At 45.9% G+C, this 27,888-nt stretch overlaps 1 protein-coding gene across 1 annotated transcript in view; it reads left to right on the plus strand.

Annotated features, from left to right (window-relative positions):
* ADAP1 (ArfGAP with dual PH domains 1) overlaps positions 1–27,888 on the plus strand; it is a 132,205-nt gene that overhangs the window by 19,668 nt on the left and 84,649 nt on the right. The window contains exons 2-3 of the mRNA XM_029057735.2: positions 10,659–10,789; positions 16,457–16,548. Of these exons, the coding sequence (XP_028913568.1) occupies positions 10,659–10,789; positions 16,457–16,548 (223 nt within the window). The remainder of the gene's footprint in view (positions 1–10,658; positions 10,790–16,456; positions 16,549–27,888) is intronic.

Consider the following 27,888-nt stretch of genomic DNA (forward strand, 5'->3'; position numbering starts at 1 on the left):
CTGTGCTCTATACAGTACACTATGCTGCTTCTCAGCAAGGATTCTAATCCCAGCTCTGCCACTTACCTGTTGTGCAACCTTGGGCAAGTCACTTAACTTCTTTATGCCTCAATTCCCTCATCTGGAAAATGGTCTGTTTCTCCCTCCTACTCAGACTGTGAGTCCCAGGTGGGACTTGATGTTCTTGTACCTACACCAGCATTTAGTGCAATACTTAGCACATAGTAAGTGCTTAACAAATGCCACAATTATTATTGTTATTATTATTAAGAAATTGGACACAGTTCTTCTCCCACAGGGGGCTCAATCTATCTTATCCCCATTTCCCAGATGAAGAAACTTAAACACTGAGGTTATGACTTTCCCAAGGTCAGACAGCAGGCCAGGGGTGGACCTGGGACTCAAACCCCGGTTTCCTGACTCCCAGGCCCATACTCTTTCTACAGAGGTTAGGCAGACCCTATCTCACCTCACTGATCTCCTACTACAGTCCAGCCACACACCGTGCATCGCTAACACCAGCTTGCTCACTGTACTTCAATCTCTTCTATGATAATAATAATAGGCAGACCCTATCTCACCTCACTGATCTCCTACTACAGTCCAGCCACACACCGTGCATCGCTAACACCAGCTTGCTCACTGTACTTCAATCTCTTCTATGATAATAATAATAATGTTAGTATTTGTTAAGCACTTACTATGTGCCAAGCACTATTCTAAGCACTGGGCTAGGTATAGGGTATCAGATTGTCCCACATGGGGCTCACTGTCTTAATTCCCATTTTACAGATGAGGTAACTGAGGCACAGAGAAGTTAAGTGACTTGCCCTCTCATCACCAACCCCTTTCCCACATCCTAGTCCTAGCCTGGAACTCCCCCTCCATATATGCTAAACCACTACTCTCTCCACCTTCAAAACATTATTAAAATCACATCTCTTCCAAGAGGCCTTCTCCGATTAAGCCCTCTGTCCCCAGCTCGTTTTCCCTTCTGTGTTATCTGTGCCCTTGGTTATGTGACCTTTGGACATTTGATATTTGCTCCACCCCAGCCGCATAGCTCTTATGTACATATCTTTAAATTATATATGATAAATTACTTATTCACGTTCATACCTCTTTTCCCTTCTAAAACCGTGAGCTCATTATGGGCAGGGAATGTGTCTCCTAATTATTTTGTATCACACTCTCTCAAATGCTTAGTGCAATGCTCTGCACATAGCAAGGGCTCAATAAATAGCAATGATTGATTGATAGAAGATGCATTTTATGCTTGGGTGTATATTCTATAGTCTACCACAAGTGCTCACCAGCTAGAGTCCCAGACTGGAATCTGGAGCTTGGAGACACTTTTAGAAGTTGCAGTGATTCCTTCGGGCCATAACAGATCGTTGACAGCCCCAAATACCACCCTCTGGCTGGTTTAGTTGCCATTGTTTTTACGAGATGTTCTTCCCCTTGACTCTATTTATTGCCATTGTTCTTGTCTGTCCGTCTCCCCCGATTAGACTGTAAGCCCGTCAAACGACAGGGACTGTCTCTATCTGTTGCCGACTTGTTCATTCCAAGCGCTTAGTACAGTGCTCTGCACATAGTAATCGCTCAATAAACACTATTGAATGAAACTGAATGAAGATACTTTAATGGGCTTGGGATGCTGCTTGTTAGGAAAGTGTAGGGAGCCCTCTATTAATCCTTCTTTCATTCCTTTCTCCGTGCTTTCCCCAAAAAGCCATTTTCAAAATGTCTGGGTAAAGGTTCTGTCAGCTAGGGGGAATTGACTGGGTTCTACCTGGTCAAGGGTAGGTGAGCATATCTCCAGTTTTCCTTAGCAGTTAATAATCAGCATCTCTGAACCACCCAAATCTTCAGCATTGTTATAATTGATTGATGCCTACTTTGTGCAGCACAATGTGTTAGGTACCTTGAGGACATGCAGAAGGAAGACAAGATATGATCTTGCCCTCCAGGAGATTGAGATCTAAACTGGGAAGACATTTGTTCGATCATATTTACTGAGCGCTTACTATGTGCAGAGCACTGTACTAAGTGCTTGAAATGTACAATTTGCAACAGATAGAGACAATCCCTGCCCAACAACGGGCTCACAGTCTAAGCAAACTGACCTAAAATAATGAATGGAAGGATAGGAGAATGTGAATGCAGTTTGACCTAGTGGATAGAGCATGGATCTGGAAGTCTAACTTTGGCTCCATCACTTGCTGTCACTTAAATTCTCTGTGCCTCAGTTACCTGTCTGTAAAATATGAGTCCCATGTGGGACATGGCCAGTGTTCAACCTGATTAGCTGATTTCTACCCCAGCATTTAGTTCAGTGCCCGGTGCATAGTAAGCAATTAACAAATACCATTAAAAAAATCAGTAGATGCAACTTTGAAAATGAAGGCACGCCTCTTTCAGCTCCTGAATGAAGGAGTCTGATTAACTGTGTTGGAGGTAGATCATCTAACATTTTCCCAAGTGAGTTAAAAATGTCACCTTTGAGTGCAGAGGACATTGTGTGTGTGTGTGTTTTAATGCTGTTGATTCCATGGATATGGGATTTGAGGATTGTGCTAAAGTCTTTGGCATTTCATTGGAACTGTTGTCATTATTGTCATAGAAATGGAAACTATGACCAAGATAAAGGGTAGGGTTTCCAAAGAATAATTGTTTTAGAAGTGGAGAGCGGGGACATGGTTAGAAATCTAGACATTGTTAGAAATACTGGTAGATATTCTGTTAGGCAGAACCATATTTTTCAGCATCCAGGTAGAGGACAACTATTTCAAGGATTTCACAGTCTGGTTTAATGTCTGTTTTTTTACAATACACCCCCAGGGTGCTTAGCATCCAGATTAAAAAGGGGCACCGTCCTTGACCTCAAGGAATTTACACTCTAAAACACTCTAATATACATTTACATAGTTTTAGTTCAGTAATCATTAGAATGAACTCAGGAGGAGAAAAGGGTTGAGGATTATGGAGCTCTGATTTACGAGAGAGCAGGGAACTGGTAGGACAAACAGGAGCAGGGAGATTGTTGGCGCATGTGCCTGATAGGACTGTGGAAAGCCTGTCAGTTTCAGGAATGAACTACTGGTTGTCATATTACGACCCATTTGAAATTCATTGGAATTCTGGCAGGGATTAGAGGAGAAGTGTCAATTTTACATCTTTAAACCTAGAGTAGTTACTGGCTTCCCTTTGTTTTGTTTTTTATAGCTGAGAAAATTTGTTCTTGTATGTTTGCTGATGCTTCTTCTTGACTTTGATCTACTTTGGAGGTGATGGAAGGTGAATAAATTTTCAGTTGCCCCTCCCTCTCAAACCACTAATCAATGACAGAGGATTAACTCTCTCTGGCTACCACTTTTACAATCTCATCATTTCCAGCTCTCTCAAGAGGAGGTCTCCTGTCTCCTCAAAATCCGAATCTTTTTCATGGGCCATGGCCTTCATCCCCTCTCTCCTCTAAGGATCATCTATTCCCACTCTCCTCTCCTTCTTTTCTACTCTCATCTACCTCTGGCTCCTTCCTCATTTCCTTCAAACAGGCTAAAGTCGCTGTCTTTTTCTTTAAGAGCTTTTGTTAAGAGCTTACTATGTGCCAAGCACTGTATGAAGTGCTGGGGTAGTCAATCATATTTACTGAGCGCTTAGTGTGTGCAGAACACTGTACTAAGTGTTTGGGAGAGTATAACTATATAATAGATACATTCCCCACCCTCAAGGAGTTTATAGTCTAGAGTGGGAGACAGATAATACAAATAAATAAAATTACAGATGTGTAGTAAGTGCTGTGGGGCTGGGATGGGGGGATGAATTCAGGGAACAAGTCAACTCTCCCAAGCCTCTTTTCATTAGGCCATGGTGCATTTACAGTATACAGAACACTGTACTAAACACTTGGGAGAGTACAATACAGTGGAGTTGGTAGATGATCCCTGCCCCCAAGGAGCTTACAGTCTACAGGGTAAAACAGCCATTGAAATAAATTACTGATAGGGGAAATAGCAGAGTAGAAGGATATATACATAAGTGCTGTGGGGTTGGGGTGAATATTAAAGTACTTAAGGGATATACAGCCAAGCACATAGGTGATACAGAGGGGAGGGTGGGGAGGGGAAATGAGGACTTAATCAGGGAAGGCTCTTAGAAGAGATGTAAATTTAGGAGGGTTTTAAAGGTGGAGAGAGAGGTGGATAGTTGGATGCCAAGGAAGAGGCAGTTCCAGGCCAAAAGGAGGACATGGTCAAGGTGTGGGTAGCAAAGTAGATAAGATAAAGGTACAGAGAGTAAGTTGGTGGGAGAGGAGCAAAGGTGAAGGCTGGGTTGTAGTGGGAGATCAAGATGAGGTTGGAGGGAGAGAGCTGATTTTGTGCCTTAAAGCCAAAGTACTGAATTTAAGAGCCTGGAAGAGCACAACAGAAACAAGACAAGAAACAAGTTGTTCACAGTCTGGTGGGGGGGACATGGACACAGAAATTAGCTACAAAGAGTGTACATAGAGAAATACTTCCAGCAGATCAGGATAAATAGTTCAATATATATAAATTTCATTCCAAATAAAATATAACTTTTATGCAGAGCTACTGATGATAGGAAGAGGAATGAGAAGCAACATGGCCTAGTGGATGGAGCACGAGCCTGGGAATCAGAAGGACCTGGGTTATAGACCTGGCTCCTCCATTTCTCCACTGCATAATCTTGGATAAGACACTTAACTTCTCAGGGCCTCAGTTACCTCATCTGTAAAATCGAAACAGGCTGTGAGTTCAATGTGGGACAGGGCCTGTGTCTAACCTAATTAATTTGTATCTATCTCAGTGTTTATGCACTGGAACATAGTAATCTCTTAACAAATACCATCAAAAAGAATACAATACATAAGGGTTAAGGTGGCTGTTGGGTGGATGCAACTGTGGTGGTGTGAATTATTTGGTAAGGCTTCCTGGATTTCATTTGTCTCTAAATCCTTCCAGTTTTTCCTCCACGGTATTTCCTGGAACCACCCTTTTCTCTCTCCCTTTCAGCCACCACCCTCCTTCAAGTTACTGACATCTCCCAGCTGTACTGTTACATCACCCTTCTTTCCTGGTCTTCTTTCCTCCGCCCTCTCCCCTCTTCAGTCAGTACCATAGTTGCCTGAATAATCTCCTAAACACACTTCTCAGAACACATTGTGCTCCTCAGTGACTTCGTATGGTGACCCATTTCTCTACACATCAAACCAAAGCTCCTGACCATTGGATTCAGGGCTGTCCACTAGGTCTTTCCATGTGATCTATCCATTCTCCTCACCTCAGCCTGCCCCCCTTGGCTCCTCCCAAGCTGAATTTCAGCTCTCCCATTACTCAGGGAATGCATTCTATACAAAACTCCCTCCCCCATCAAATTTTCCTGATCCCCTTCCTCCACACCTTCAGATAGCCTGTCTCGCACACTTTATAATTTCTCAGTTTCAGAATTGAGGCTTTAAGTGAAAAAGCCAAGAGGGAACTTTCTGGACAGAGGATCATTCTGACTTTAATGGCAGTGTATGTGTAGTTTCTTGACCACGTTTTTTTCTAAAGAACTCAAATCTGCTTTCAAATTCAGTAAGTGTAGAAGGACATAAGAGTCTGTTGAAGACCCCGGACTTGTGTTCTGGGGTGGGCGGTTGGGGGAGGGTGTATGTATACGTGCTTGTGTTTGCTCCTTATGATTTAATTACGCTTTCAACTTTAGGTTCATTGGCTCTGTTGGTATGTAGGCAAACTGTACCTGTTGACCTTTAGTAATGACAGAGTGGGAGCCCTGATAACTGGAATGGTGATCATAGCCTTGATGGCAACCCTGCTAAACTAGGATAATTGGGCAAACTATGAATTGACTCAACCTCATTGGATGTAACTGAGCCCCCTGCTCCAAAATCCAAGTGGATAGATTAGAATTGCAAAATTGTGACCAGGCAGAGCTGGAACCCGTTCAACCAGGAGCCAGGCATGGGCGGTTCCTAGTCTACTCTTAGCTAGTGGAACCCAAGCTTGAGACAGCATTAGATCATCTGATAAAGGGACTTTGCTTTGAAAGGTGAATTATTTGGCTGAGGTTCGGGGAAGAATTCGGTGGAAAGTTTTTGCTCTGATTTCTTTTGAAAAAGTTGCACCTTTGTTTCCTGAGGAGCTATAAATATCACCTGCGTAGTGCTCTTGGGCTTCTCTCCAGGTCTTATTGTCACGCACTTATTCATTCTTGCCACAGCCCCCTCTGGTCACTGATCAGACACGTTTGTAGGTGGAGAGAGGTCTCTGGAGGTTGAAATGTATTTAAGACTAATCAATCAGTGGTATTGAATGCTAACTGGGGGCCGAGCACTATACTAATTCTCTTGTACTCTCCCAAGCACTTAAAACAGTGCTCTGCACATAGTAAGCGCTCAATAAATACCATTGATTTATTGATTGATATACTAAGCACTTGGAAGAGTACAGTACAACAGAGTTGGTAGACAGAATTCCAAATCTGTGGAACTGATGGAATGAGAGAAGCAGCATGGATTAGTGAAAAGAACACAGGCTAGGAGTCAGAGGACCTGGGTTCTAATCCTGGCTCTGGCAATTGGTTGTTGAGTGACCTTGGGCAAGTCGCTTAACTTCTCTGTGCTTCATTTCCTCACCTGTAAAATGAGGATTAAATAAGTGCTATCTCTCCTAATTAGTCTGTGAACCCATGCAGGACAGGGACTGTGTCCCATCTAATTAACTTGTACCTACCCCAGTGCTTAGAACAGTGTTTGACACATAGTAAGCACTTAAAAACCATAATTATATCTGTGGTTTGTCTATCATATATGCATGAGATGTACTTGTATATCATATTCATATTTGTATATGCAGATATGTATGAATCCATTTGTCCTTTGTACTCCAAGAAGATGTCATTAATGGTGAAACTTACCTGTGGGTGCATGTGCAACACAAGACCCCGTAGGAGACACCGATTCCGCCTGCATTGTGCACACACAAAGGCTTTCCCTGGTTGCGCAGTCATACTTAATGTTTGCGGAGCCTGTCACCGTTTTTTTTTTGCTTTTATCTCCTTGTCGTTTTATCCTGATGAGGCTCCTGCTCGAAAAGAGCTCAGAAATTCATCCAAATGAATATTCTGCTGGGAATAGTCCTTTTCCAATTCTGGTAAACCTGAACTGAGAAAGAAGTTGACACAGCTTTCAGGGCCAATGTAAATGAAGGACAGCGAAGGAACAGTGTAGAGGGGAATAGGGTGCCCTTTGGCTTGAACCCATAAAATACTCAGTCAGCCAGATCAGATCTGTCTTCTAGCTCTATTGTACTCTCCTAAGTAACCCAGTTCAATGCTTTGCATTTAGAAACGTTCGTCTCATTTCCTCTCCCCTCACCCCCCAGCATTTATGTACAGAATTTCAAACTTGGTTGCTTCCTTCCACCTGTAGTTTATTTTAGTGTCTGTCTCACCCTCTAAATTATAAACTCCTTGAGGGCAGGTATTGTCTACTACCTCTGGTGTACTCTCCCAGGTGCTTAGAACAGTGCTTTCACAGAGTAAGAACTCAGTAAATACTGTAGATTGAATTGATGGGAAAAATCTACTGCCACTCAACAGTGTGAACAAATTTCCACAATCCCAGGAGATTGAGCAGAGATCTTGTGGCTGGGGGGTGATGAAGGGGGGGTGGAGGGTGGGGGGACTTTCTAGGATTGGTGATGGGGCATGTCCCACGCCTGGAAGGTGAAGTTAGATGTGGAGACTGGGGTCCCTAGCTGGCCCCCACACCTCCATTCTTCCTCCCTCAGCCCTTGCTCCCTGCAGAGGAGTTTGGGCTGGCTTCTGGGCCACCAGGCAAATGACCACATTTTCTCGGAGTAGCCCAGTCCCCTAGCCAGCTTCTGATTATCTGCAACTGTAGAAGACAGAGCAGATGGAGAAACAAAATCCACAGATAATCCCAAACCCGTCCTTCAGTCACCTCCTCCACCAAACTTTTGCAGAACTCTAATTACGAGCCCTCTCCCTGCCCTTCCACACCCTGAGTGGAAGAGCTAGAGAGAAAATGAGTAGAAGGCTGGTGCCAGGCTCGAGGTGGGGAAGCCTTTGGCCTGGGGGTCCTCGGACCCAGTCATCTCCCACCGTAGTCGAGTGGGCTGAATTGAGTTCTGTCATCTCATCCTGTGGTTTTGAGCTGGGCATCTCTCGAAGCAGGAGTGCTAGTGAGTTTTGATACAGCGCTACGTCTGGGAGTAAATTGAAGGGCGTGGAAGCAGAGGAAGAGACGGAGAGCTTAATTCCCCACAGCAGAGTGCTTCTGTGGCTCAGTTGAAATTGCACCGAGCCTCCCATTACGGGTGCGGGTGTGGTGATTCCAGAGCTCTTTGTGTTGGGATCACTATGCTGCAGTCCTGGCTGCGGGCTTCCTCTGGCGGAAATAGCATCCTTTGGAGGGGGACGAGAGACAGGAATTGGCTCTCCTCGGGCAGCAGTTTCAGAGACTCTGCTCAGTGGGGAAAGGGTAATTAAGGGGACAGGAAACCTCGCAGGTCACTGATCCTGGGGTTTCCCATGAGATTTGTCTCAGGATTTGGAGAGATAGCATGCTCCCATAGGAGGGCTGACCTATTCCACCTTGCACAATTCCCTTAATTCCGAGGTGACAACTGTCATCCAAACTACCCATTAAATATGTATAAAGAGAGTGATAGCAGGCACTCCAGCTCCTCACAAATAATTGCTGCTCACTGCGGTGTAAATGCTTTGCATAATTATTGGGAGAGAATAAACAAATTAGGGCCTTTTTTTGCAAGACGGGGATTGCACTGAGGTACACTGAGTGGACAGCGGAGACTGATGGACCCAGAATGACAGGGTGACTTTTCCTCCCTGCTCTCCAGAGTCCTCCCATGTGACTTTTCTTCCCCCTCCAGGCCTCACTACCACACGGGACTCTGAGCCCAGATGGAGTTTCCCATTGGCGTTCTCAGAGATGCAGGGAAGAAAGCCAGGAGAGTGGGTCACACCCTAATGCTGGATGAGAGAACCTTCTTTATTGTCCCATTTGGGTCTTTGTAAAGCTCACTGTGGTTCAGATAGTTTGTGGTGCTCAGAGTTGACTGAAACCTGTAGGGGAGTGCTTAGAGTGGAGCATAATATAAGGGAACGATGGGTCAATTCACACTCACCTCTGTCCCCATTGGGTCTGGTTTCGTGGGCCTTGGGGCCAGCCTCAGCTGGGTCGGCTCTGGTCTGGGCCAACCACCGATCGAAATGGACCAGGCTGGTCGTGCCGGAGGATGTCCCGGGTGTCATGGATTTCCCCGAACGTGACCAAAACAGAACTCCTTTCTTCCCACCCAAATCCTGTTCCTTCCCCCAACTTTCCCATCATTGTACACGGGCACCCCCATCCTTTTTGTCTCGCAATCCCATAGTCTTGGTGGTTTCCTCTACTCATCTCTCTCATTCAGCCCACATGTTCAATATGTCACTAAATCCTGTCAGTTCAAACCTTCAAATCATTGCTAAAATCCACCCTTTCCTCTCCATCCAAACTGCTACCACACTAATCCAAGTATTTATCCTAATCCCACTTTGATTACTATATCAGCCTCCTTGCTGACCTTCTTGCCTCCTGTCCCTCCCCATTCCAGTTCATTCTTTACTCTGCTCTCCAGATAATTTTTCTACAAAAACATTCAAGCCATGTATCCCCACTCCTCAAGAACTTCCAGTGGTTGTGATTGCCCATCCAACTCCCCATCAAACAGAAATTCCTTATCAGCTTTAAAGCACTCAATCACCTTGCCTCCTCCTACCTTACCTCACTGCTCTCCTACTACAACCCAGCCCACACACTTTGCTTCTCTAATGCCAACCTATTTACCGTATTTAGATCTTGTCTATCTCGCTGCTGACCTCTCGCCCACATCCTTCCTCTGGCCTGGAACGCCCTCCCTTTTCACATCCAACAGACAATCACTCTCCCCACCTTCAAAGCCTTATTGAAGGCATATCTCCTCTAAAAGGCCTTCCCTGACTAAGACTTCAGTTCCTCTTCCCTCACTCCCTTCTGCATTGCCCTGGCACTTGGAGTTACTCCCTTTATTCATCCCCTCTTAGTTACTCCCTTTATTCATCCCCTCTTCCAGCCCCACAGCACTTATGTATGTATCCATAATTTATTTATGTTAATGCCTGACTCCCCCTCTAGACAGTAAAGCTTGTTGTGGGCAGGGAATGTGTCTACCAGGTTTGCATTGTTCTCTCCCAGGTGCTTAGGACAGTAAGCACTCAATAAATATGACTGATTGACTGATTCTTTATCCAGCTTAATATTCTCAGTCCCAGGGTTCGGAGCTCTGGTAACCCTTAGGGACAATCTAGCTTCACCGGATGAATGATGCCTTGGCTCGATGCAGCATTTGGGCCAGGATTTCCACCTCTGTCACTGAGGGAAACTTCAGGAAAGGGTCTGTTATCCTATTTTTAGTGGGGCTTAGAGTCATTTAGTCTAGGAATAAATGCAGAGAGACAGAAGGGGCCCGAGGGAGGGACTGATGTCTGGAGCCCTGAGGTGGGATGGGATAGCTTTAAGCATCAGGTAATACTTTATCTTTTTGGGGGGGTCGTTTCTCTTTCAGATCCCGACTGGGCCTCCCACACCCTGGGACTGTTCATCTGTTTGAACTGTTCGGGCATCCACCGTAACATCCCTCAAGTCAGCAAGGTCAAGTCCGTCCGCCTGGATTCCTGGGATGATGCGCAAGTGGAGGTACGGTGTCGGGGCCTGGGTGCTTAGCCTTGGCCAGCCCCTGGCTCCTTGTGGCCTTGCTGTGTACCATCCACTGTGTCGGGGTGACCCTGAGGGATCTGGAGGGGAAGAGGACATTTGTCTGGTTCCCAGCTGGCCTGCCCCCTGTTTGGTTCTGAATTATTTCATTCAGTTGCATTTACTGAATGTTTACTCTGTGCAGAGCACTGTACTAAGCGCTTGGGAGAGTACGATACAACATAAACGGACACATTCCCTGCCTACAATGAGCTGACTCCGTCAACCTTGCGTGAGGTCCGGAGGGACGACAACAATAATAATAATAATAATCATGGAGCTTGTTTAGCGCTTACTATGTGCCCAGCACTGTTCTACACACTGGGGTAGATATGAGTCAATGACAGCTCGCTGAATGGGTAGCGGGTACCTTTATAGCTGTCCTCTGCCCCCCCACCTAGTCTTGGGGCTCGACAGCGGTGTCCCATTTCCCCAGGATGTGGGAAGGGAACGAGATGGTTTTGGAGTGATGGGGAAGCACTCGGAGGCACTCTCTGCCACCCTTGTCATGTGTGCCCATATGATGTCCTTTACACAGTGTAACATCAGGTACAAATGTCAGAGGCCCCGAGCAAGGGAGTCTGGAAAGCTCAAATGCCACCCGGGGCCACAATACTGATGACAGGGTGGGAGAGGAGTGGCAGCTTTATTTTCCTGACCCCTCCCAGGCAGACAGACAGAATCACACCGGCCTGTAGGAACCCTTCCAGGGACCCCACCCTCAAACAGAAGATCCACAGAAGTTGGGGTGCTGGAGACACACGTTCAGCGAGGCCCAAGCCTCAGGTCCTGCTGACGTCTCTGTGTGCCTGAGCTTTTAGTGTTTAGAGCTTACCTCTTGGGGCCAGCTCCTTTCCCTCAGTTCAGGCCTGGAACTCCCTCTGGAAGAGTAACAAGGGTGAAAAAGCCCCCCCAAAACCGCAGGCCACAGCAGGCATTGTCTCCCTGGGCTAAATTGGGGAGGGAGACCTGCCCCCCTGAGATTGAGCATTTCATTATCTCTCCTCCCCACTTCAGCTCTCTTTTGTGTGGCCACCCGCTCTCTGATATCAGTGATATCAAGCCCTGTGTTCTGGTTGAAGAAAGAGGAAATGAAGGCTGGCATTTTACCCACCCCTATACTAAAAGTAAAGAGGGTTTATCGTGTGAGGTAGGGATAATGAAAAACAGCACCTACAAAGACTGGCCTTACCCAGAGACAGCTGGATAATTATCATTATTTGAAAAGTCAACTTGGGGTTCCAGCCATCAAAGGACTCACTCTGGCCAATCAAGTGGGTCTTTATTGAACATCCATTGCCTGCACAGCATTGTCTGTGGGGAGTGAGAGAGGTGTTAGAGAAGAGAAAAAAATCCCTGCCCAGAGAAGCTAGCAATCTAATCTGCAAGAAGCGGCTGATCAATAGCTGATTAACACAAAATGTACAGATAAATAAAGCCCTGGCAGAGCTGTTGAAGGGGAGCAATGGGTCACTTTCAATAAATACCACTGATTGATATATATATTTTTTTTTAGGGTTGGAACTAGCATTTGGAGAGGGAACTCCTCTCTAGGGCTTTTGAGGGGCTCATTCTCAATAGCAGGGAACCAATTCACAGTCTCTAGGGGAGGAAGGGTAATAAACCACAAAGGACTATGGATTAGATTATAAACTCCTAAAGGCCAAGGGACCATAACATTTATTTCCACTGCGTATCGTGCTCTTCATGCAGTAGGCCTTTGGTAAATCCTTCTTGCTGGTGGGCGGGCTCCCTATCTTGGAACAGCATGCCCCAGTGGAGAGAGCATGGGCCTGGAAGTCGATAGGTCACGGGTTCTAATGCCGGCTCTGCCACTTGTCTGTTATGTGACCTTAGGCAAGTCACTTCACTTCTCTGTGCCTCAGTTACCTCATCTGTAAAATGGAGATTAAAACTGTGAGCCCGATATGGGACAGGAACTGTGTCCAACCCAATTTCAGCGCTTAGTACAGTGCCTGGCACATAGTGAGCACTTAAATACTACAATTATTATTGTATGTGATTCCAATGCAAGATTTTGGAGTTCAAGTCAAGAGCATGTGCATTGAAACCTTAGGGAGCCCGCAGTGGGCATGCTGAAGCCTATGGCCTTGAGTCCCAGGAATCCCAAGCCTTTAGGCTCTTTCCAGCTCTTTCTCTCACCCCTTCTCTCCCTCTTTCCACCCTCCTTTTCTACTGTTTTATAATCCACAGTGCACCAAAAGTGGGGAAAACTGAATGGGAAGCTTGTAAAGAGCTGTAGAAAACTTGTCGGTCCCCCACTAGCTACTGTGGCAAGTAGGAAAGTATCCAGCCAGTGCCTGGAGAGATAGTTTCAAATGCTAAGGGATCCTAAGCATGGCTTAGTGGGTAGATTACAGGCCTGGGAGTCAGAAGGACCTGGGTTCTAATCCTGGCTCTGCCATGTGTCTGCTGTGTGGCCTTGGGCAAATCACTTAACTTCTCTAGGCCTCAGTTTCCTCATCTGGAAAATGGGGATTAAAGGTATGAGCCCCATGTGGGACAAGAACTGTGTCCCATCCAATTATCCAGTATCTGCCCCAGTGCTTAGTACAGTGTCTGGCACCTAGCAAATACTTAAATACCACAGTTATTCTTAGTATTATTATTATTTCTCCTCCACATGCTCCTGAATGAGTATTTATTGTAGACTATAAATTCTTTGTGGACAGGGACTGTGTTTATCAACTCTCACCATGGCTTAGTGGAAAGAGTCTGGACTTGGGAGTCAGAGGTCGGGGATTCTAATCCCGGCTCCTCCACTTATCAGCTATTTGACTTTGGGCAAATCACTTAACTTCTCTGTGCCTCAGTTACCTCATCTGTAAAATGGGATTAAGATGTGAACCCCACATGGGACAGCCCGATTACCTTGTATCTACCCCAGCACTTAGAACAGTGCTTGGCACATAGTAAGCGCTTAACAAATACCATCATTATTCCTCTCCCAAGCACTTAGGACTGTGCTCTGCACATGGTAAGTGCTCAATAAATACTACTGATTGATTGATCCAGTGGTCCAAAGAGGAGAGAGGTGAGAAGGGAGCAATACCTAGGGCCAGGAACCATCCTATGCCTCGTTTTTCCCCATCTGCTATATGAAGTCAGCTCCAGCAACCATGTTTCCTTTGTTTTTGATTCCCCGGGTTCCATCCCGGGCCAAGGTTTATGCTTGGACACATGTTTCACACTCCTCAGAACCCTGTGGCCAAGACCCGGTCACGTCTGGCCCCGAACGACTGCAGCCAGATAAAGGGGCTGTGACTCTCCTCTGCGTCAGTTCCCCATACTGACTGGCTTTGTGATCAACATCTGACTTTATGAGAGGAAAGAATTTCATTTCCATTCCCATCCAGTTACAATGAGGCCTCCTGTCTCTGGCAAGGAGGAATTCCAGCAATCCCGTTTTCCTACCACAAGGCAGGACTGAAAGATGTGAAAGCGGGGAAGGCTAGTGATCGAGAGAGGCAGCCAGTGGCCTGTCCACTGAGGGGTCGCTTTCTGGAGTGGTGTTGATCTGTGGAAGGTGGATTTCCCTTAGCCTAGGACCTTCAAAACAGTGCTTTTGCCACATCTAGAGAAGCAGTGTGGCTCAATGGAAAGAATCTGGGCTTGGGAGTCAGAGGTCATGGGTTCTAATTAAGGCTCTGCCACTGATCAGCTGTGTGACCTTGGGCAAGTCACTTAACTTCTCTGTGCCTCAGTTACCTCAACTGTAAAGTGGGGATGAAGACTGTGAGCCCCACGTGGGACAACCTAATTCCCCTGTATCTACCCCAGTGCTTAGAACAGTACTTGACACAGTAAGCACTTAACAAATACCAACATCTCTGCCTGTTGGTTAGCATGGTGCTTCCCTTTGAAGCTGCACTTCTCCTCTGGGCAGGAGAGCCCCATTGCAACTCCTTGATCTACTATTTAGTAGAAAGCTACAGCGTGGCTTAGTGGAAAGAGCGGAGGCATGAGAGTCAGAAGACCTGTGTTCTAATAATTGTGGTAAATGTTAAGCACTTACTGTTTGTCTGGCACTGTACTAAGTGCTGGGGTGGATATAAGCAAACTGGGTTGGACACAGTCCCTGTCGCACATTGGGATCACAGTCTTGATCTCCATTTTACAGATGAAGTAACTGAGGCACAGAGAGTGAAGCGACTTGCCCAAGGTCACACAGCAGACAAGTGGCAGAGCTAATCCCTGCTCCACCACATACCTGCTGTGTGACTTTGAGCAAGTCATTTAACCTCTCTGAGTTTCAGGTCCCTCATCGGCAAAATGGGGATACCCTAGCTGTTTTCCCTCCTACTTAGACTGTGATTCCCACATGGGATCTGATTATCTTGTGTCTACCCCAGCACCTAGTACAGTACCTGGTACATAGTAAGCACTTAACAAATGCCACAATTGTTACTAGGTAGGCCAGGCCGGGCTTATGGAGAGAGAGAGGAAGGCTCAATAATAAGAATAATGGTAATTTGTTTTTATGTCCCTTACTATGTCCCAAGTACTGTACTAAGCGCTGGGTAGATGCAAGATCATCAGGTCCCACAAAGGGCTCACAGTCTAAGTAGAACAGGTATCGAGTCCCCATTTTGCAGATGAGGGAACCGAGGCACAGAGAAGTTACAGAGCAGGTACATGGCAGAGCCGGGATTAGAACCCAGGTCTTCTGATTCCCAGGTCCGAGCTCTTTCCACTAGGCTACGCTGCTTCTCAATCCAGCAGCTTGTTCAAATAACCAGGCCCGGCTGCATTACCTCGAAAGTGTTTCCTGTGGGCAGAGGGGAACCCTGTAGGAAGTAATCAGTTGTTTTCCACTCATCCCCTAATGGCCTCAGCATCGTCAGAGTAGAACAGTGTGGGGGGCTGATGCCCAGCAGGATTCCAGTTGAGTTCAGCCACTGCAAGCTGTTGCTATTTATCAGTAGTATTTACTGAATGCTTCCTGTGTGCAGAGCATTGTACTAAGCATTTGGGTGAATACAACAGAGTTGGTAGACACTCTTCCCTGCCCCTCAAGAAAATTACAGGCTAGTGTCCTTAGTCAGTTACAGGTGCCCACACCTGGCCTGCTCCAGGTGGTCAGTCAATTGTATTTTTTGAGTGCTTACTGTGTGTAGAGCAGTGTACTGAGTGCTTGGAGTGTACAATATAACAGTGCAACAGACACATCCCCTGCCCACAGTGAGCTTACAGTCTAGAGGGGGAGACAGATATATAATATATATTATATTTTAATTATGATATATAAATAAATTACAGATATATACATGTGCGTGGGCACCCAAGGTGCTCACAGGTCATTGCACCAAAGGGTAGCATGCACATGTAGAAGCTGCTATAGTTTTTGTGTCCATTTATACAGCTCACATAAATTTCGTCCTCACCCATCAAAACACTGTAGCTTTAGCCCCATTCATTAAGATCATCTGTTGAGGTGAAAAACAAAAAAAACCTCTTCGTCAAGCGACAGGTGTCCCGAAGTACTTTTGAAATTGAGGCCGGTGTATCATTGTTGTTTCTGTTAAATGGTGAGTAACGGAAGAGAAGAATAAGATTGCTCATGTGTGTGCTGCTTTTCCTCTCTTACAGTTTATGGCGTGCACTGGAAACAGTGCAGGAAAAGCAATGTATGAATCTAAAGTGCCATCGTTTTATTACAAGCCAACGTTTTCCGACTGTCAGTAAGTAATGGAATTCCTTTGGGAAACAGCATTTATTCGCTTTTGCAAGTTGTCTTGTAATTCTATTGTTGGAGTTCTTTGGGATTTTTAAAATGTAAGCCCACTGTGAAGATTCAATTAGAAGGGACTCTTTGAAGCTCAGGTTCTTTAGATTTATATAGGAGGACTAAACCCTGCATGGCATTTTATTTAATAACTGCAATTGGCTGCTACAGAGAAAAATCTATACTACCTTAATTCCCTGGAATCGCCAAGTTATAAAGACTATAAAACTGTCAATTTTTAACCACAGTGTTGTTTTCTTCCACTTCTCCTTCCCCCACTTTTTTTTCTATGGTCAGTACAACACTCTTGTGTGGGGTGGAACTGCGTGAACAAACAACAGCCTATCCATTGTGTCCCTGTTATGTCTCTGGAACCACATTGAAGGTCCTTTTGTGAAGACTCGTGTTCCTTTCCTCATCTTCCTTTCCTCACATTTTTTTTTCCATTTCCAACCCACTTACCCCTGGCCCTTTCCCTTCCTCCCTCCCCACCCCTTCACCTTCTTCTCTCCCCCATCCTCTTTCCCCCCTTTCTCTTTCCTCCCCTGCCCTCTTTTCCCTCAGTCTCCACCCCAACTGCACCTGAAATATCCATGTCATTTTTGTGCAAAACCAAGAAGGCATCTCTAGCTTGCACACATTCCCTTCCTTTCTCAGTGACCTCAAGGGAAGAGAAAGATGGGAAAGCATGAGGCTGAAGTCCCTTAGCATTTTGGAATATCCGTGCAGACATACCCCAGGTTACAACAGCTGCAAGATACATAGAAGTCTGAGGTTCCAGTCAGTTTTGTTCGATACCTTCTTTGAGTTACAACTTCGACTAGGGACAGAGTCTACATGGTTTGAAGCCTTACCCTGGGCCAGAGCCACAACAAGCTTGCAGTAAAGAATTCTTTCTGAAATAATGGGGTCTGTTGGAACAGTAGCAACTTGCAGCCCACTATCTGAGTCTACTTTCTCCCTGCTATTTTTCTTCAAGATACTGACCTGAGCTTGACGGCAAACTACCTCCTCTTCTCCCGCTCCCCACAACCCACCCCCCCAGCCACACCTACATTGTTTAAAGTCCTATTCTTCCCCCATTTTCATGACTGCTTCCTCTCTGAGAAAAGGGCTGACTGAGACATAGGCAGCCAGGAATGGGGTTTCTTGGGGGACTAGTAAAGCCCTGGCATAGATCCAACCGCCCCAACATTCATTTGCGTGTACACAATGGTAATGGCAGTTGCAATGACAAATGCAAATTTGGGTTCTGTAGGCCCAACAGTCAGTGAGAAGCAATGTGCATAGTGGATAGAGCCTGGGCCTGGCAGTCAGAAGGACCTGGGTTCTAATTCCGGCTCTGCCATTTGTCTGCTATGTGACCTTGGATAAATCACTTCTCTTCTCTGGACTTCAGTTACCTCATCTGTAAAACAGGGATTAAGACTGAGAAGTCTCATGTGGGACAGGCTCTGTATCCAACCCAATTTGCTTGAATCCACCCCAGCATTTAGTACAGGGTCTGGCACATAGTGCTTAACAAATGCCACAGTTATTATTATTATTTGAGGACCTGTTTTTGGCTAAGTACCACAATAGCAGATTGGGAAGTTGATTCCTGTCCTTTAGGGGTTTACAATCTAAGGATATTTACCAGGTTTTGCAGGCACCCCCAAGAAACCCCATTCCTGGGGGCCACAATCCCTCAAAACCCTAGCACCCCACACTCAAACCAGAACCTGGAAGAATTGGGGTAAGGAGAATGTGTCCTGAGTTTTAGGGGGTAGTGAGAGGGAGTGTTGGATCACAGACCTTTTGGTGTAGTGCTAAAGCCATGTTGACTTTATGCAGATGTTTGTCAAGTTGAGAGAAACCTTATGGTTGAAGAAAGTTTTTCAAGAGCCACGGAACATAAAACATCACGAAGATGCTGGCCCTTCTGCTTTTTTTTCTTTAAAAAGGATATTTCCTGAGAAGAGAAGCAGCAAGGTGTAATGAATAGAGCATGGGCCTTGGAGTTGGAAGGTCATGGGTTCTAATCTCGACTCCACCACCTGTCTGCTGTGTGACCTTGGGCAAATCACTTCACATCTCTGGGCCTCATTTTCCTCAACTGTAAAATGGGGATTGAGACTGAGCCCCATGTGGTACAGGGACTGTGGCAACCCGATTTGCTTGTCCTCACCCCAGAGTTTAATAAAGTGCCTGGCACACAATAATTGCTTAAACAAATACCACAATGATTATTATTACTATTAATATTAATAAGAGCTTACTATATCAAGGCGCTGGCGTAGTTATAAATTAGATTGGTCATAGTCGCTGTTCTGCATGGGGCTGACAGTCTAAATAGGAGGGAGAACAGGTATTAAATCCTCATTTTACAGTTGAGAAAACTGAGGCACGAGATGTTAAGCGACTTGCCCACCCAACAGATAAGTAGTGGATCCGGGATTAAAACCCAGATTGTCTGACTCCCAGGCCTGTGCTCTTTCCACAAGCCCATGCTGAGTAAGGGGGAAGGAGTAAATTTCACAGCTATCTGATTTGCGTGAGGGTCTCCATGCGAATCATTCCATATGAGTCGGGGAAAATGTTTACTTTGAGCTCTAGTGTAACCTCACACACTGTCTTCTAATATTGTCTTTGAGAATCTTCAGGCGGCCTATGTTCCATTGAATTCATAGAATTTGCATTGACCCCACCCAAATTTCCCATTGCCCTCTCTTTCCTGGCCCAGTGCCAGCCCCTTCCACTGCTCCTCGAATAAGTAGCCTGGCAGGACCATACTCTGCTTGGAGCACACCCTCAGCATTCCCACCACAACCACCAATTCACATGAAAACCCACCAAAAAAGGGAAGAGAAAGACGACCTTGAATAGATACACTTTCTCATTAGACCCATTGCCTAAGCCTCATTAGCTCCTCCTTGATTTTTTTTTCACCCCTGGGCACTTGGGCCAGTGCTTATTTTCATGGCTACTGTATGCCTTCGTTTTCCCTTTTAAAATTTTGGGATGCTCAAATTTTAAGCCTCCTGGATTGGTTTTAAAAATGGGGAGCCCTCTGGCGGCTAAAAAATCCCCATCTGATTTCCAAAGATGGTCAAGGAAGGAAGTACGGTACCTGCTTCTTGCTGACCTAGGAGTCGTTTTTTACAGTCAGCACAATTTATAGAAAGCCAATGCTGTGTCAAGCACTGTGAGGGGTAAGAGGAAAAGGCAAAATCCCTAGACTTGAGGAATGGACAATCCAATCACCACAAGAGTTCCTCTCCCACTCCTGTGTCCCCAGCAGGTACTCAGAAGACTGCCATTTTGTCTCCTGCCACCCTCCATCGAGAGAGTTCTAGGGCGCCCTTTTCCACTTTCCTAAAGTAGAAAAACAGACCAAGAAGACTCCTTCCGATGCATCCAGAAAACAATGCATTTTATATCTGAGGCCAGTCTGTGCAGCTCTCGTTGGGAAATGTTCTAAGCAAAGCGAAGGGCTGGCTTTGGTCCCACCTAACGGTCAACAATCTTGAGTCTGTTTGCTGTGATCAGCAACTAGAGCTTGAAAGTAACTCTTAGTTCAAGAGTTCCATTTTTGCTTTCCGTGCGGTTTCTCCCCCTGTCATCCCTGGAGGGTGAGTGCATTGGAAAACAACTCCACCCAAAAAAGATCAGCTCACCAGGAGGGTGGATTGGGTTTCTGAATCAGATCCCCTCCACCCTATAGTTCATCTTAAGAATTTTGGTATTTGAGAGCACTCCACGAGCCAAGGAGTCTAACCCCTAGGCTCTTGGGTAGGGATGAGATAATCAGTTTGGACACAGTCCTTGTCACACTTGGGTATCACAGACTAAATTAGAGGGAGAACAGGTATTTAACCCCCATTTTACAGATGAGGAAATTGAGACACAGAGAAGTTAGGTGACTTGTCCAAATTCACATATCAGGTACGTGATGGAGCCAGAATTAGAGCCTAGGTCCTCTGACTTCCAAATCTGTGCTGTTTCCACTAAGTCTTGCTGGTTCTCCAAGCCCTAATCATGGTCGAATAGAGCAATTATCCAGCCATGCCACCTCCCCCTCTGATAGTAATAGTAATAATCATGGTATTTATTAAGCACTTACTATGTGCCGGGCACTGTACTAAACGCTAGGATAGATAAAGCCAATTGGGTTGGACACAGTCCCTGTCCCACATGGGGCTCACAGTCTTAATCCCCATTTTTACAGATGAGGTAACTGAGGCCCAGAGAAGAGAAGTGACTTGCCCAGAGTCCCACAGCTGAAAAGCGATGGAATCAGGATTAGAACCCAGGTCCTTCTGACTCCCAGGCCTGTGCTCTATCCACTAGACAACACTGCTTCTCTTTTCCCTCTGTAAATTTGTTGTGAGGAGGTTTTGGGGGAGTTTACTGCATGAAGTAAATGCTCAATAAATGTTATTGATTGATTCTATGAGAAACTTTGTTGGCTAGAATATTTCTACTATCAGGATGGTGAAAAACTAGTCTTGGCTAGCAAGGGAAGCTGGGGAGTTTCCATCCCCAGGGGTCCTTTAGGAAGAACAGACATCTGTTTGTCCTGTTATGCTTAGTATTTCACCTGCTTGGAGGAAGAGATTGCACCTAATGAACCTGACTTCCTTCCACCCCTAGGATTTTCTTCAAATATTACGGGGACTACTGAGATAGTCAGTCAGTCCTTACCCTGAGAAGCAGCCTGGCATAGTTGAAAGAGCACAGACCTTTGAATCAGAGGACCTAGGTTCTAATCCCAGCTCCAGTGCTTAACCTGCTGTGTGACCTTGGGCAAGTCCTTAGCTTCTCTGTGCCTCAGTTCCCTCACCTGTAAAATGAGGACTCAGTACCTGTTCTCCTTCTTAGATCATGAGCCCAATGTAGTCGTGTGTCTGACTTGATTATCTTTTATCTGTCGCAGTACTTAGAACAGTGCCTGGCATACGGTAACACTTATCAAATGCTGCAGTTATTATTATTACTTTGTGATCTTACGGTCCAATACAGGGACACTTTTATTCACTGAATCAATTGCATTTATTAAGCATTACTGTGTGCAGAGCACTGTACTAAGCACTTTGGAGAGTACAGTATAACAATAGACACGTTCCCTGCACACAATGAGCTTACAGTTGAGAGGGGAAGGCAGACATTAATATAAATAAATTCCAAACATGTATGTAATATTTACTGAGTGCTTACTTTGTGCATGGCACTGTACTAAGCACCTGGGAGGGCACAATAACAGTGAATAGAAGGCGGAATCTTTAAAAAGAAACATATGAGCCGCGAGAGCTAAACTTTAAATATCATCATCATCTTTCATTCCTCACTTCAATTCTGTGCTGTTGTCAGTGATATTTATTGTCTGCTGAAGTCAGAGCACTGTACTAAATGGTTGTGGGAGCACACCAGTAGCCATTGGTGTCTGAACACTCCTTATGCCAATGCAAGGGGCCATACATTTTCACTCACAAAGTGTGCAAGAGATTCTCACAGAAACTCCCACCTGCGGCAGCCTCATCCTTGAACTTAAGGACTGCCCCGCTATAGCATCAGAAGCATACATAGAAGAGCTGAGTGTAATACATAGGTGCTCTAAACTGTAAGCTCCTTGAGAGCAGGGAAGCCATCTACCAACTCTGTGGTATCGTCCTCTCCCAACCACCAACTACAGTGCACTGCACACAGAGCTCAATATATACCATTGATCTGTTGATTTGCTCAGAGTGGCTGTTGGGTTGAGTTGACTCTCAGGAATTTATCCTTGATGGGGATGGAACTTGAAGACTCTAGACTGTAAGTGCATTGTGAGTAGGGACTGTGTGTGTTTATTGCTGTAGCCTAGTCTCCCAAGCGCTTAATACAGTGCTCTGTGCACAGTAAATGCTCAATAAATACAATTGAATGAATGAAGGAAGAGGGCTTCAAAGATGGGGTGATCTGTGGCCTGACATATTTGAAGTGGGAGGAAATTTCTAGGAGGGGAAATGGCATAAGTTGAGCAAGGTGTAGTTAGAGGGTGAACTGGTGAATAGCAGTTGAAGAGAGTTGATATGTAAGGTAGAGAAAGCTGAGGGAATCTTGAAACCAATGGTCAGAAGTCTGCCTGGTACAGAGGGAAGCTGGTGGCTACTGGAGGCTCTTATGATCTGAGCAACAGCAAACAGTGTAGCCTGTAATGGAGAGAGACTGGCAGTTGGGAGACTGAAACAATAACTTAATAATACTAATTGTGGTATTTGTTAAGCACTTACTATGTGCCGAGTTACTGTACTAAGTCCTGGGGTAGATTCAAGGTAATCCAGTCAGACACAATCCCTGTCCCACGTGGAGCTCACATAGCCTAAGTAGGAGGAAAAGCAGGAATTTGATCTCCAATTGACAGAGAAGGAAACTGAGGCACAAAGAGGTTAAATTGACTTGTCCAGGCTCAAATAGCAGACAAGTGGCAGAGCCAAGATTAGAACCCAGGTCTTCTGACTCCCAGTTCCGTGTTGTTTCCACTAGGTGATCATTTTACTTTCTCTTCTCCTCTCCAAGTTTCCTCCTTTGGCCCCTAAAGGCCTTTTTTTTCTCAAGGAAACCAGGTGACTGGTTCCTTCTTGGCAGTGAATTTTTATATTGTGGCTTTGCTCAATAATACGATTGATTGACTGACTGATTTTGCTCAGCTTGAGGAAACAACTGGTGACTGTCTTTCCTCACTCTATTGATTGGACGGAAGCCAACTGCTCTTAGTGGCTTCCTGTGCTAGGTAAGGGCAAAGCTCTTGGTTTTGAGTTCAGGGCCCCGGGTTGATAAAGGAAGCCCTTGGGCTGAGATTCTGTCCTTGCCATTAGCCCAGGCCACTGGCTACTCACATAGCTGAAGGTCTGAGATATATGTGCTCTGGAGTCTGGCCAGGTAGGCTGGCTGGGTGCTGCTGCAGGAAGCAGTGGGGAAGTAATAGAAGAAGAGAAGCAGCATGGCTCATTGGAAAGAGCACGGGCTTTGGAGTCAGAGGTCATGAGTTCGAATCCCAGCTCTGCCACGTGTCAGCTGTGTGACTGTGGGCAAGTCACTTAACTTCTCTGTGCCTCAGTTACCTCATCTGTAAAATGGGGATTAAGACTGTGAGCCCCACGTGGGACAACCGGATTCCCCTGTGTCTACCCCAGCGCTTAGAACAGTGCTCTGCACATAGTAAGCGCTTAACAAATACCAACGTTATTATTAATAGCGGGTGACTGGCGTATGACACAGTCCACCCTCCAACGTGGTAATCTGGGCAGCACCCGGCCTGTCTGGCGGCTGCCTCTGCCATAGCCCTTTTCTTGGGTGGTGCCTGAAGGGGAGCAGGGACAGGAGAGGGGGCTGCACAGTGGCACAGGCACTCCCGCAACCCCTTGGACAACTCTCATTGCACGCTCATTCTCATCCCCAGAGATTTATTCTTTGCCATGGTGCAGCTGTGAAACCAGTGCTCCCAGCGATGAGATGGGAATCCTGATTCCACACCCCGCCCCCGCCCCCCACCCCCGGCTGTCTCAGGGTTACTCGTGCTGCCTCCAATCATTCATTCAATTGTATGTATTGAGCACTTACTATGTGCAGAGCACTGTATTAAGTGCTTGGGAGAGTACAATATCACAATAGACACATTCTTTGCCCACAACGAGCTTACAGTCTAGAGGGGAAGACAGGCATTAATATAAACAAATTACAGAAATGTACGTAAGTGCTGTGGGGCATTAATAAAGGGAGCAAGTCAGGGCAATGCAAAAGGGAGTGAGAGGAAAAGAAAAGGGGGGCTTAGGGAAGGCCTCTAGGAGGAGGTGTGCCTTCAATAGGGCTTTGGAGGTGGGGGAGAGTAATTGTAGATTTGAGGAGGGACGGTGTTCCAGGTCAGAGGGAGCACATAGGCAAGTCCCAACCCCATTTCCTTCTCACTCTCCTGTCCCGTTTCCCTCCCACACCCAGCAACAACCCCAAGGCAGCCTCTGACCCCAGAAAGCATTTACCCACAATGCCATTACCCTCAGGGTGGTATCATAATAATAATAATAATGGTATTTAAGTGCTTACTATGTGCTAAGCACTGGGATAGACACAAGTTTATCAGGTTGTCCCACTTGGAGCTCAGAAGTCTTGATCCCCATTTTACAGATGAGGTGACTGCAGCATAGAAAAGGGAAGTGACTTGCCCAAAGTCACACAGCTGACAAGTGGCAGAGTCAGAATTAGAACCCACAACCTCTGACTCCTAAACCCAGGGATCATCACACCATCTGTGTGCCCTCTGGGTTCTTTGCTTCACTTGGTCCTTCCTCCTCTTTTCTGACTTTTGTCCATTTCACTTCTCCTCAGTGTCATCCCCAGAAACAGAGTAGGAACCTGAGAAGGATTCAAATCCAACCCAAAGCTTTCCATTTGGGAGTAAATCTGGCCAGCCAGAGTTTAGTACGGTGGTTGGCACAAAGAAAGTGCTAAACAAGTACCACAATTATTATTATTATTGCTAAAATGAAGGTTGTAGGATATCTGTGGATATCAATTATCCACAACCTGCAGTAGTAACCCAGGTGATTGAGAGCTGGCTGCATTTTTCTTTCTCTGAAAGAGCCCAAGGGTAGTTATTTTCCTTTGGGGGGGGGAGAGAGAGAGAGGGAGAGGGAGAGAGAGAGAGAGAGAGAACGAACACAAACCAAGCAAGACGAGGGGCCCCACCATACTGAAAGAGAAGCAGCATCACTGACTTCTTTGAATCACAGACTTCCCAGTTACCTGGTTGGTGGAAGAGCTATTAGCTAGCAAACAGGCCTCTATTTCTCTCTGGTTGCCAAGAAAGCTCTTTCCATATAACCAGCAGCCCGACAGTGAGTTGTAACTGGTTTGGATCCCATTTCTTTAAATCATGTACCCTATTATTTCCATGGCAAGCATCCAAAACTGTTCATTCAGAGAGAACAGTTTGGAAAGAAAACCTTCAGAGAGATTCTCTTGGGCCTGTATCATCTCACTCTAACCCAAGCCTCCAAAGAGCACCCAGAAAAAGATTTCAGCAGTTGAGCAAATACGCAAGCCTAGAGCCTATAGGAGTGGAACAGCCTAGCAGTGGTTTAAAATTCACAATGTTCAGACGCCTGCAGTCTGTGCCAAGTAAGGTTTTACAGTGCAGACTGTAGCTGACCTTCCGGCGCGGAATGTAAATGTGAGCATCTTAGTCCATTAATAATGAATATTTATAGGTCTCCTCAGCTCAGATTTCTGCGAGTCTAAATAGTAGCCCAGGCAGTTTTGCTGGCGATTGTGGTAATTTACCATCTCTCAGAGGCCACGCTACAGATGTCAGAGGGGAAGGGGGTTATGCACTGGGGAGGGAGGTCTGGGCATTCTCCTGGAAATGTCCACCATTTCCAGGAATCCTCCTGTGATGACTCCACAACAACCCAGTCATATAAACCCAACACCCACCCTAAAACACTTAATCCAGAATAGGGGCAAAGTAGGGTGGGGTGATGAGAGATTAGTTAGGGAAGACTTCCTCAGGGAGATGTGACTTTAATAAGTAAGCTCGTTGTCACCAAGGAACATGTCTACTTATTGTTATATTGTAGTCTCCTAAGCGCTTAGTTCAGTGCTGTATACATGGTAAGCACCCAATAAATATGATTGAATGAATGAACATAGGGCTTTGAAGTTGGGGAGAAAAGTGGTCCGTCACGTGTTAACGGAGAGGGGGTTCCAGGTGGAAGGGAGGGCGTGTACGAGAGGGGGTGCGAGGCCCAGTGATGCCGTTCTCAGTGTGGGGGAGCACCACAGTGGAGGAGGGGGTGGTCTAGCAGCCTCTCTTCCCCATTTTGCTGCTGCTGTGGGCTGCTTGGAGATGTAGTCTAGCTGAGGGCTCAGTGTGTGAGTGGGCTTAAGTGAGCATGCGGGGTGGCCCCTGCCTCTGGAAGCTCTTTTTCTGCCTCTGACATACTTTCTCTTGGTCTCTTTCTGCCCTCTATCTCTGTTCTGCCTCCCTTCCTTGACATTTTCTCCCCCTATTTTGGAACATTAACACCTTGCACCCCCCCCCCCATCGCCCAGCATCACCTTCCTCTGGAAGCCGCTCTCCCTGCCTCATTTTGACCTTTCAAAGATGAAGTCTCTTTATGATGGTCCAGCAGTTCCCTCCATCATGTTCACATAGGTCAATCACTGGTTTTTATTGAGCGCTTATTGTGTGGAGAGCACTGTACTACACATTTGGGAGAGTACAATACAACAGAGTTGGTAGACCCCTTCCCTGCCCACCAGGAGTTTACAGTTTAGAGGGGGAAACAAACATTAAAATAAATGATGGATATATACATAAGTGCTGTGGGGCTGAGTGTGAGGTGAATATTCTAATGCTTAAAAGGTACAGAACCATGTGCATAGGTAATGCAGAAGTGAGAGGAAGAAGGAGAAATGAGGGCTTAATTGGGGAAGGCCTCTTGGAGGAGATGTCATTTTAATAAGGCTTTGAAGGTGGTCTGAAAGTGGTGGTGTCATATATGGAGGGGATAGGAATTCCAGGCCAGTGAGAGGATGTGGGCAAAGGGTTAATGGTGAGATAGATGAGTTTGAGGTTCAGGGAGTAGATTGAGCTGGAGGAGCAAAATGTTTAGGTTGGGTGGTAGTAGGGAATCAGCAAGGTAAGTTAGGAGGAGAACTGATTGAGTACTTTAAAGTCAGTGGTAAAGAGTTTCTGCTTGATATAGAGGTGGACGGGTTGTTACTTTTGGTTCTTGAGGAGTGGGGAAACATGGACAGAACATTGGCAGCAGAGTGAAGTACAAATGAGAAGGGGAGAGATGGGAGGCAGGGAGGTCAGTGAAGAGGCTGATGCAGTAGTAGTCAAGGTGGGATAAAAGTGCTTTTATCAGTGTAATAGTTTGGAGGAAGGGGAAAAGATGGATTTTTATTAATGTTTTGAAGGTAGAGCCAAGAGGATTTGGTGACAGACTGAATATGTGGGTTGAATGAAAGAGCTGAGTCAAGAATAATGCCAAGGTTATGGGCTTGTGAATGGAGGATAGTGGTATCGTCTACAGTGATGAGGACCGTGTTAGGGTGGGAAGATGAGTTTAAGTTGGAGGTGTTGGCAGAACATTCCAGAAGAGATGTCCTGAAGGCTGGAGAAAATGAGACTGCAGAAGAGGAGAGAGGTCAGGGCTAGAGAGGTAGATTTGGGAAGCAATTCTTGTATAGATGGTAGTTGAAGCCGGGAGAGTGAATGAGTTCTCCGAGCAAGTGGGTATAAATGGAGAATAAAAGAGGTCCCATAAGTGAG

This window comes from Ornithorhynchus anatinus, chromosome 2 (genome assembly GCF_004115215.2).
Source record: "Ornithorhynchus anatinus isolate Pmale09 chromosome 2, mOrnAna1.pri.v4, whole genome shotgun sequence".
Taxonomy (NCBI): domain Eukaryota; kingdom Metazoa; phylum Chordata; class Mammalia; order Monotremata; family Ornithorhynchidae; genus Ornithorhynchus; species Ornithorhynchus anatinus.